Source organism: Neofelis nebulosa, chromosome 4, assembly GCF_028018385.1.
Source record: "Neofelis nebulosa isolate mNeoNeb1 chromosome 4, mNeoNeb1.pri, whole genome shotgun sequence".
Taxonomy (NCBI): domain Eukaryota; kingdom Metazoa; phylum Chordata; class Mammalia; order Carnivora; family Felidae; genus Neofelis; species Neofelis nebulosa.
This window is the reverse complement of record NC_080785.1, coordinates 24,210,242-24,222,381: the sequence shown is the minus strand read 5'-3', so window position 1 is coordinate 24,222,381 and position 12,140 is coordinate 24,210,242. Positions and strand designations below refer to the sequence as shown.

The 12,140-nt window shown below is 39.9% G+C and overlaps 1 protein-coding gene across 2 annotated transcripts in view; it reads right to left on the bottom strand.

The window, feature by feature from the left end:
* Positions 1 to 11,871, bottom strand: part of TNPO3 (transportin 3) — a 79,880-nt gene extending 68,009 nt beyond the window's left edge. The window contains exon 1 of one of the 2 annotated variants that reach the window (XM_058724330.1): positions 11,393 to 11,871. In XM_058724330.1, the coding sequence (XP_058580313.1) occupies positions 11,393 to 11,512 (120 nt within the window). In that variant the 5' untranslated portion in view covers positions 11,513 to 11,871. The remainder of the gene's footprint in view (positions 1 to 11,392) is intronic. The other variant, XM_058724331.1, reaches the window with a different exon arrangement.
* Between the last annotated feature and the right edge of the window lie 269 nt (positions 11,872 to 12,140).

Genomic DNA, 12,140 nt, shown 5'->3' with positions numbered 1-12,140 from the left:
TTTAATGATGCTCTGTTGCTCCAAGACTCACTTCTATACCAACAGTTCTAAAACTGCCGAGAATCCACCTAAACCACTGAGCTGGCGGGCGGTCAACAATGCAAGCACACACCCAGATGGAAGCCTAAGGATTCCTTAGCTGCCAAGAATTAGAAGTGGATTAGAGCTGCTAGTTAATCCTACAAAAAACTCCTCAAATTAAGCAGAATTACTTAAAATACTTCACTGAGGACAGAAGAGCCCTGGCAAATGGAAAATGAAATTCTGTAAATACAAATATTTCAGTGAAATTTGAAAAGTAACATAAGTGTCAGGTTGCTGTACTTTTTTAAGCATTTCAATTAGTGAATAATATATTTATTAAATAAAGACTTTTAAAGATTTACAGTATATTGAGGGAGGGGGAGACTAAGAGTAGAGTGAAAAGAACAAAACAAAAACAAAAAAACCTATCAAAGAACACATTTTAGGCACATGTCCTATAGCAATGTGGCATAGAGCTAGAAAACCAGAATTTCCCAGATCAAGAAAAAAAAAATCATTCTCGTGAGACAGGTAAAAAAAAGAATAAGTCTAATTTACCTGAAACAGAGAAAATAACTTTTTAATTCGGTCAACTATCTTAAGTTTTTGTACCTAATCTTTTATGAGAATTTTACAAATTTAGGACAAACTGCTGGGTCTGTCACAAGATACCTTCTGATGGTTTTCTAAGACAGCAGGGAAAGAAAATGGTTTGAAGGGGGTATTATGAAAAACTCAAACTATGGGCTAAAAAGATTACTACCTAAAAATTATATTTTTCAAAATAACTTGTTTTGTAAGACGGCCTGAAATGCAAAACCCATGATGAAATGAACTTAGCTAATACCTTCATCACAGCAGTGATGAGTACACAACCCCCAGCTCCAAAAGGAGTGTAAATGAAAAATAGTCATATAAAGCCCCTAGCAAGCTCCCAGACCCACAGAATACTCTTGTGTGCATAAATAACTTTTCTAGAAGCAAAAAGGCTCATTTAGAGACAAATTCAGCCAACTTACATTTTGACAGCCATCTCTATAATGACTGAGTAAATAATTAAAAGGGAGATATTATTTCTCTTATGGGAGGGAAGAGATTCCAAGCTAAAAATAATTCTTTAAAAAATCATAAGCAAAAAACAACAAAAACAAACAAACAAAAACATAAGCTATTCAAATTCCATAAGAAATACCCACTTTTAAGTCAGCTTTTAGACTAGCACCCATATGCACTGTTCCATCTTGATTTCAATGAAAGGAATCCGTAAGATCAAATGACAAGACTGCACCCTGTGGTCTCCTCCATTTCGGATGATATCCCCGTGTTTCTGGGACAAGCATTTTCAAACAATCCTCAGTCGTAATAAACTCTGCCAAATGAAACTTGGCTCAAATTTGTGCTACTGTGGCTGTCAGTCATGTATAATATTGTACTGAGAAATCTTGCCGAGATGTTTTCATGACAAGAGTAAAAAATCCCTATCCAACTTTAAAATCCTTAATAACCTATGTATGTGAAATTTAACTTCAAGAATGGCCCTGAAAAAAGATAAATCTGGATCCATAAAATCACCTTGGGTTGGGAGTGACCGAAGTATGCATTGGTAATCACCTTGCTGTGGGCCTTACTAATTATACCAGGCAGCCCTACATTAAAAGTAGAAAATGCCAAGCTTGAAACCATTTGAAGCAAAGCCGCTGTCAGTACTTCCTGAAAGCCAAAAATAGAAAAAGTGTATTTCCTTTTATCGCTGGTCCCTATTGCTGCCCATCTGAACAAGTTTTATAACAACTCATCTAAACCAGAAGAATGAGAATATCATCAGACATATTAAGCAATATATGTTAACAACGTGCTTAAGATTCAACTTTTTCAAACTTATAGGAATATGAAATGTCTAGCTTAAAGTACTGTTTAAAAAAAATGCACTGGAGTGTTAAAAAACTCTGAATCCTTATATAAAAAACATGTATATTTTCAGGTCTCATTCCAAGTATATTCTTCTGTTTGGGGGCTACTTAAATAGGATTATACTATGGCTGAGACAAAATACAAGGAAACGATGAACACAGAGGAAAAACTGAAAAGAAATGGGCTATGGGCTTGAGGAAAAAAAATAGGTAAAAAAACAATGTAAACTCCATTAACAGAAAATTTCTCACCAAAGGAAAATAATATATGTTTCATAATATTGTCATTTTAGAAGCTCTACAAGAAAGGAAAATTAAGTCAGTATTTTTAAGTGACTTTTCTCTTTTTTTATGTTTATTTATTATTTTTGAGAGAGAGAGAGCACGAGTGAGGGAGGGGCAGAAAGAGAGGGGAGACACAGAATCTGAAGCAGGCTCCAGGCTCTGACTTGTCAGCACAGAGCCTGACGAGGCGCGGGGCTCAAACCCACAAACCTCAAGATCATGACCTGAGCCAAAGTCCGACGCTTGACTGAGCCACCCAGGTGCCCCTAAGTCAGTACTTTTAAGGAGTTCTGCACGTCAAACACTACAAAATTATCCCCTTTAGCCACACTATGAATTTCCAATTAAAGACAAATAAAGCTTCTGAGACTTCACTTGTACAGCAGTAAAACACTCTGGTAGTATTTCAGTACCTGAGTGCAAGCTAGAAAAATACAGGAGTGATAATCTGAGCAATCTCAACTTCCTACGAATTAAATGCTTATAAATTCAACAGAGCTTAAAATTCTATAATATCTGGAAAACAGTATGGCGGTTCCTCAAAAACAAACAAACAAACAAACAAACAAACAAACAAACCCACTCGCAATAGCCAAAAGGTGGAAGCAACCCAGTTTTCATGGATAGATAAGTGGATAAACAAAATGTGGTACATACGTTATTATACAGTCTTAAAAGAGGATGATACATTATTATACAAACTTAAAAGAGGATGAAATTCTGACACATGATACACCATGGATGAACCCTGAGGACACTATGCTAAGTGAGTAAGTCAGTCACAAAAGTTCAAATACTGTATGATTCCATTCATATGAAGTACCTACAGTAGTGAAATTCAGAGACAGAAAGCAGGTTGCTAGAAGCTAGGGGTGGAGGGAGGGGAAAATTGGCAGTTAACTTTAATAACCAGAGTTTCAGTTTTACAAGAGGAAAGTCTAGAGATGGATGTTGGTGATGGATGCACAACATTAATATACTTAAACCCACTGAACTGTACACTTTAAAATGGTTAAACGGTAGGGGCGCCTGGGTGGGTCAGTCGGTTGGGCATCCGACTTCGGTTTAGGTCATGATCTCACAGCTTATGAGCTCAAGCCGCGCATCGGGCTCTGTGTTGACAGCTCAGAGCCTGGAGCCTGCTTTGGATTCTGTGTCTCCCTCTCTCTCTCTCTGCTCCTCCCCCATTCATGCCCTGTCTCTCTCAAAAATAAAATGTCAAAAAAAATTTTTTTTAATAAATAAATAAAATGGTTAAACAGTGGATCTTATGTTACGTATATTTCACTGCAATCTGAAAAAAGGAATGAAACTGACACAACCTACAACCAGAACATTAAAGATATTATGTGAAGTGAAATAAACAAAACAAAAAGTACAACAGTGTAAGATTCTACTTATATAAGGTACCTGAAATAGTCGAATTCATGGAGACAAAAAGAATGGTGTTGCCAGGGGCTGGAGTTAAGAGGGAAAGGAGAATTACAGTTTATAGATAGAGTTTTAGTCTAGGAAGATGAAAAGTTCTAGAGATGGGTGGTGGTAACAGCTGCACAACAGGAAAGTACTTAATGCCACCAAACTTTATACTTAAAAATGGTTATTTATGCTATGAATATTTTACAATAAAAAAAATCTATGCTATCTATTTTCCATTTCCCTTATAAACATCAGTGCAAACAACGTGAAAAAAAAAAAAATGCTGAAGGAATATCTGGAAAGCTTTGGAAGAAACCTGTGTTATAATTAGAATATACAGCACTGCCCTGATAATTTTACATCCTGAATCACACCACCAACTCTAGTGCAAGGCCTGGGAAGACAAAAATTAAACTAATGCAAACACGGACGAATGCCACCAGATAACAGACTACCATGCCAACATAAATACCATCACAAATGCTCATTCACAGGCTCCAGTACACCAAAGACATGAAATGTCTATATCTGCAAGGTCCAAGACTTGGAATGTGGCAAATAAGGAACTGATTTTAACTTTTATTTAATTTTAATTTAAGTAGCCACAATAGCCATCTGGCTAATGGCTACCATATTAGATGACACAGCCAGATTGGTCAACTCTGGAATAAAGGTCTCTAGTTTTTATCATTTATGTTTTTCTAGTTTCCAGCAAGGCAAGGCAGAGAGTAGTCCTATGTTCATTGAATTTACTGATCCACAGAATTTGTAGATGAACATTTTCTCTTTTCTAGAAGGTTTTTCTTTCAAAAGCATGTTACAAGAGTCACTTAATTGGAGGATGAGAACAAAAGCATTAAAAAAAAAAAAACCCAGATTTTTAGATGTCAGCTCAATAACTGCAACTGCTAAAAGGAAAACCAAAACACTGGTTTTTTGAACTAGGCTAAACAATCAACAAATTCCAAAAACGAAAACTAAGAAATTTGAAACTGAAATTCCATGATCCCTGACTTTCCTGATATGATATGTAGAAGAAAATTCCCAAGGATATGTGATAAACCAAACATGACAATGTCAACATAGTCCATCAGAGCATGATTTGACTTATCCTTTTTATGATTTCGTCATTCCTTTTCAGTTTCCAGACTAAAATTTTTGAGGTAACCTCTGACCCACAGATTGTATTTGTAAAAGTAGTCTATAATCTAAATTACAAACTTAAAACAAATGCATAGCATCATTCATTAGCCATATAAAGAGATGGTCTTTCCTTCCATTGCTTTCTACACTGTCTACTGATTTGGGTTACCAGAGGTAAACAAAGTGTTCAGAACAGTTCACTGATAAGATAGGCTTCCTTTAAAATCTGTCTCAAAATAACCTTTTTAAAAATACACTGGAGCTGGGGCGCCTGGGTGGCACAGTTGGTTAAGCGTCCGACTTCAGCCAGGTCACGATCTCGCGGTCTGTGAGTTCGAGCCCCGCGTCAGGCTCTGGGCTGATGGCTCGGAGCCTGGAGCCTGTTTCCGATTCTGTGTCTCCCTCTCTCTCTGCCCCTCCCCTGTTCATGCTCTGTCTCTCTCTGTCCCAAAAATAAATAAAAAACGTTGAAAAAAAAATTAAAAAAAAAAAATACACTGGAGGGGCACCTGGGTGGCTCAGTTGGTTGAGCGTCCCACTCTTGATTTTGGCTCAGGTCATGACCTCTCAGTTCATGAGATGGAGCCCCACAACAGGCTCTGCACTGACAGCCTGGAGCCTGCTCTGGATTCCCTCTCTGCCACTCCTGTCCCAACCACACTCTCTCTCCAAATAAATATTTAAGAAATAAATAAATAACAATTAATAAATGAGGGTGATACAAATTTATCTCACAAAGATAAATTTGTTTTTTAAATAAAGGAATTTAAAGACTGAAAGCAGAGCATCATAGGACACTGAATAATAATGTTTATTTTCAATTACCCATAGGTATGGTAGAGAGGCAGCAAAAATAAATGAAATTCATAAAGACAAATTTCAGATATCCAACTATCCCTTTGGAGATGCCTACAAGCAGCTATTCATTCAACACACATTTTTAAGAATCTGTCTGTCAGTCATCTTGATCACTGCTTACTTAATAACCATTAAGTTATTCCCTCAACTGGGGAGCCTGAGTGGCTCAGTCGGTTAAGCTTCCGACTTCGGCTCAGGTCATGATCTCACACTCCATGAGTTCAAGCCCCACATCTGGTTCTGTGCTGACAGCTCAGAGCCTGGGGCCTGCTTCAGATTCTGTGTTTCCTTCTCTCTCTGCCCCTCCCCTGCTCACACTCTCTCTCTGTCTCTCAAAAATGAGTAAACATTTGGGGCACCTGGATGGCTCAGTCGGTTAAGCATCTGACCTCAGCTCAGATCTCACGGTTCTTAAGTTCGAGCCCCATGTCAGGCTCTGTGCTGACAGCTCAGAGCCTGGAGCCTGCTTCATTCAGATTCTGTGTCTCCCTCTCAGTCTGACCCTCCCCAACTAATGCTCTTTCTCTCTCTCAAATAAATAAATAAAATAAAATAAACATTAAAAAAAATTTTTTTTAATGAATAAATGTTAAAAAAAAAGTTATTTCCTCAACTGTATCATATAAACAATTCTACAGTCTAGCAGGGAGAAGAAAACAGATTTCCAAAAGGTAAAGAAAATTATACAGATTATAAATGTAATTAGATAAAGTGCTCTAGGTGCTCAGTGGAGGCAGAAATGATTTCCAGTTGAAGAGAATCAACTAAGACTTCAAGGAAAATCGGGCACCTGGGTGGCTCAGTCAGGTAAGTGTCTGACTGTTGATTTTGGTTGAGGTCATGATCTCAGGGTCATGAGATCAAGCTCTGTGTTGGGCTCCACACTGAGCAAAGAGGCTTGCTTAAAATTCTCTCTCCCCCTGGCCCTCCCCTATGCATGTGGGTGCATGTTCTCTGTCCCTCAAAAAAATAAAAGGTGGGGAGACACCTGGGTGACTCAGTCGGTTAAGTGTCCAATGCTTGGTTTCGGCTCAGGTCCTGATCTCATGATTCCTGAGTTCAAGCCCCCACATCGGGCTCTGTGCGGACAGTGTGCCTCCCCACACACTCCACCCTCTCTCAAAATAAACTTAAAAAAAAAAAAAAAACACTTAAAAAAAAAAAAAAGACTTCAAGGAGAAAGAATTTAGGCTGGGGTTTGAAAAGATAGGTTAGTTTCTTCATTTGAAGACAAGATTGCGAGGGTGCCTGGCTGGCTCGGTTGGTAGAGCATGTGACTCTTGATTTTGGAGTTGTAAATTCAAGCCCCATCATGGGTGTGGACATTACTTAAAAAATAAAATAAAATAAAATCTTAAAAAAATAAGTAAAATAAAATAAGACAAGATTGGGAAAGAGTAACAGCATAGACGTAGTAAAAGAATCAAAGAAATCACAAAATTGGACAAAGGTAGCATTCTCTACCACCACCCCCTCAAAACCATTTGCTTACTATTGGAAATATTACAGCTGTATGAATGCTGATGGGAAGGGCCCAGTAAAGAGGGAGTCTGAACGAAGATGCAAGTGAGAGGGTAACCAAAAGATCAAGGTTCCTAAGAATTCAGAAAATGAGATGCAGAGCACCTAGAGCTGACAGGAAAAGGGAGAAGCAGTTGATTACAACTATGCTAAAGTTTTACCAAAAATGAGAAGTGAAGAATTGATATTATAGTATATTTAAGAAAATGACTAGAATGATAGACCCTGTAATCCAAATTAGAAAGAAGTAAAGACAAGACCTAATAAAGAAAAAGTAGGAGCCAGTCAACTGAATACGGTTTTGATGAAATTCAAGAACTAATGCAGGGATTTGTTTAACATTATTAAGTTGACTGAACACATCTGTTTGCCCATAGGTCCCTTCCAAAAATCCATTAAAATCAGTGTAAACAGATTATTTTAAAGAGGGTGGGGGTAATGCTACAAGGACAAAAATGGATTTGTCCATTGATTGTTAATCAATCATTTGATTGATAAACAAAACAAAACTAGAAAGCTAATGGAGGAGTTAATTGTCTTAGCAGGTCTGAAAAAGTTGAAACTTTTTCAGAGGAAGGACAGGATGAAAATGGGGAAGCCAAGGAGCAAAATGATTCATGTTGCAAAATCCTAATCAGGCTCAGGAATTACAAGTACCAGGCACATCTGAAGGCAGACGCACAGGTGGAACAAAAAACAAAGTGGGTTCAAAATCTGCATAAGCAGTTAGACCAAGATTTTCTCCCTAACACAGTGGCAAGGCTACTATCCTCCCACCATCACAGAAGACTCAAGAGTTACTTTGCAAAGACTGATGCAGAGGGACTGTGGACTCTTAGTAGACTCACCTAAGGACAGGAATATCATACTGAAAACCAGTTAAATTAAAGCCAACATACTTAGTGGTAAGATCCATCCCTGGCTCATTCTTTCACCTGCCACCAACAGCCTCATTTATATCCAGAGGCTTGATCTCAGGATAAAAGTGGTCCAAGAAAAAAGACCAACAGAAATACAACAAGAAAGAAGGAGTGAAGGTTCTCAATTACCCATCAAATGAGGGAGTATTCCAAGAAAAGATCATGGGATCCAGGATTCAGTGCATCCATCCAACACAAGAAAGAGAAGGGAATTCCCTAAGAGTGTTAAAGAGATCCCAGGACAATAATTATGCAACAGACTTGGAGAACAACAAGGCCAGATTGGAGGAGAGAGAGAGCTCTCAGAAGAGGTTTCCTTCCACTAAAAAAGGAAACAGATTACCAATTTGAACATACTAAGAGGATATTTACATACTAACATAGAATTTCGGACAAATTATTGCAGATACACAGAAAATGAAGCAAATGTGAAAGAAAGAAAAGGTAAGGACTATCACCAGGAGGAAAAAAAAAAAAAGTTGCACAAAAAGGGAAACATTACCACAGTACACATGCTACATGGTGCACAATGTGTATTTATTTAACCAAAACTATGTTAGATACAATGGAAGAGAAAGTAGAGGGAGCCCAAATCCTCATCTTTCATAGAGGAAAGTCTACACATAACTTCTCTTTTACATCCTAGGCCTTTTTCTTGTAAAGTTTCCATTTTATAACTTTTTAAAGTTTTAAAAATTTTTAAATTTTAAGTTTTAAAAATATAGATTTCAAAAAATAAAATTATATGAGATTACTTAAATCCTTAAGCCAACAAACTGGAAGAGTGGGTTGTGATCAGAGCAAATGTCTGAGTTAGTGATGTGGGGGGGACTGGTGACTTTTTTTTTCTTTTACATGTTAAGTTCTACATACAACATAGGTCTTGAACTCACCATCCCAAGATCAAGAGCCACATGCTCTACCAACGGAATCGGCCAGGGACTCAGGGTGGTAACTTTTTAATAATGACAAGATCCAGGGTTTGACTGCGTGACCATGTGGCTGAGTTAGTGACTTGAGAGGTTGGTGACTTCTTAGTAATGACAAGATCCAAGATGTGACAATATGACCACATGGTTGAGAAAAAGAGGTAAAGGAATTAAGGAGCTAAAATGTTAGCTGTGTTGTGAATCCAGATGCCTAAAAATGATAATGTGGGACTGTGCTAGACGTTTCCCAGTTCTATTCTTCTACCCTCGCCTACCATGCTTTTTGCCTCAGTATGCTGATCTCTATGGACTGTATCAACAGGTTCTTGCATCCCCTAACTTCTGGTTGGGTTTGCCCAAAGAAGAATCCCAGGAGGTTAGGAGAATAAGGTCAAGACATTTATTCCTCCAGCCCCCTCCCTGAAAAAATCACCTCATGATGATTGTGTCCCTTCAACTGCCATTCCTCTCAAGGCAGCCAACTCCATAGTTTCCTTAATAGTTCAAGTAACCACTCTTCTCCTACTCTTTCTGGCCTAGAGATGTTAACAATTTGGCAACAGGTTACTACACTATTGCCACATTATACCAACATCTTTGGAAACAATACTTTTATAAAATAAACCCTTTTTGAATTACTCCATTTCAAGCTTGCCATCTTTTCCAGTTGGGGCCCTTACTGCAAATAGCAATAATGATGATAACGTAAGGTTGTAACAGAGCATAGCGGAAAGTAAGAATAGTGACTACCATTTAAATAATATTTACTAACTTAAAAAAATTTTTTTTAAATATTTTATTTATTTTTGGGAGACAGAGTGCAAGCAGGGGAGGGACAGAGACAGAGGGAGACACATAATCTAAAGCAGGCTCCAGGCTCCAAGCTGTCAACACAGAGCCCGATGCGGGATCATAACCTGGGCGGAAGTCAGGATGCTTAACAGACTGAGCCACCCAGACGCCCCTAATTACTAACATACTTTAAGCTCTAGGTTCCAAGAGTTTTTCTAAGCTCTTTGTACATATTAACTCAATCACCACAAATCTATGTGGCAGACATTTTTGTCTGGATCATTTCCATATACCATCCCCTAGCACAATTTCTAATATAGGGTAAGCACTCATTATTTAAAATACACACAACAATAAGCAGGTTTAGTAGGGAAGAGATGACTTTTGGTATGGTGTATGAGACTTGTGACTCCCCAAAAACTAAACACTAAATAAGACCATATATGAGTGATTTTCTTGTGTAGTCTACAGTGAGTCTAATTCCTTTATCTTCCCATGAGGTTATCCAGAACTTGAGGTCCCAAATTTTTTAATGTAACATTTAAAGCCAAAGTTGAGAAATTTTAAATACTATGCACCTGAAACCCAGAGGCTCACTTAAGAGGGCAGAGCACCTCTAAGTACCAGTTACAAGTTTTTTAAACAAAGGGAAGAATTTTAAAAATATGCTTGGGAATATAAAATGCAAAAATAAGAAAGGTAGAGTCAGCAAAATCATTAAGTATACACACACACTCTCTCTCTAACACAACACACACACAGAAATAAAGCATAAAGCACAGAAAATGTGAATATAAAAATTAGAGGAAGGATAAGACATGTGAATCAAAGAATGCAGAAATACAGTAAGTATAATAGGTTGAAATTAAACCCCTCACTGCATGTTCACACAATCATATGGAATAATCAAGGCAGCTGTGATAAAGAATCTAAAGTCAGAGAAAAAACAAGGTTAGAGACCAAATAGGCAGCAAAATGTGAACTGGAAAGATCTTCTGAAACCAGAATTGATATTTTTTCCCTTCACATCACATTGCACTCGAAAACACGGCGGAAATTCACGTGTATAAGAATCTAGAAACCTGAGAAGTTTCGAGAATAATAGACTCAAACTAGAGTGAAAAATCAGCAAGGAACAGTGAGGTGAAAGCTACGACTGAAAGCTACGAAGGAACTGCCAGGTGCTACACTGGTACACCGAGAAGAGACGGATAAAAAAAGCATCCCTAAGTGGAAGATGGAGAAAGACTGGTATTGGATTCAGTTGAAAGACTAAACGGAAAAGCAGAACTGAAGAAGCATGTAGCGAGCTTAAAACTTAAACAGGACCAAATCGATGCCAAGAGCGAGTACAGGACCTACAAATCAGATTCTACGGGGTGGGGAAAGGGCCAGTCCGCGACCGACCAGCTGCGACTAGTTTCCGAAAAGCGGCGTAAATGTAGCTTCGCAGCCCCACCCCGCGGCAGAGCTGCTCCTCCCTAAGGAGCATCACACGAGGCCAACCGCCCGGCTCAGGCTCCAGTTCGAGCCTAGGTCCCACCCCGCCCTTGCCCCGCGGCGCAGAACGGCCTCTCTCTGGGCCCCTCACCGAACGCTGCAGCTCCCCAAGCCAAAACGAGGCGCGCTCCTTTCCGCTAGGATCTGGGTCGTGGTAAAGCGCCTGCACTGCCTGGTACACGAGCTGCAAAGTCGGCTTTGCCCCTTCCATGGTGGTGGCAGTGGTAGCGGCAGCGACGGCTCTGGCGGTTCTCCCGAGGGTTCTCCGGTTGCTCCGCCTTCAGGCTTCCTCACTGTGTCGGCCACGGCCGCTCCCTGACTGGCGCCATCTCCTCTTTGGCCGTTACCAGGGCAGAGGAGTTCCCGTGGAAGTTGCCCCCTCGGAAACAGAGGTTAGATTGTATTCGGGTTCCTGGCCTTTTTTCTTATCTTCCCCCTAGACGCCAGACTTCTAATTTCAGCCGCCGTGCTCGCCTCTTTACCCACCGACTTGTCCTCAAAAGTCTGTCCCGGCGCGACACAAACCACGCAGCGTACCTAAGCCGCGTTAACCCGGACCGGAAGCCGCAGCACCGATACCTTTGGTACACTTCCGCCTGATGCGGCGCAAACGGCCTCCTTCCCGGCACGCCTCCTCCTGTCTCCCCGCCCCCTCCCGGAAGTGGCCCTGCCAGGCCAGGAGCCGGGAAGCGGCAGTCGGTAGCGGGTGTCTCGATTACTCGCGCACGACTGGAGCAATAGGACCGATGTGTGTTCCACACCTGAGCCGCGCATCCCTGCTTGGCAGCGGATCCGAGGTCTTTCCAACCTCTTTCGGATTTCTCTATGCCCGTGGACAA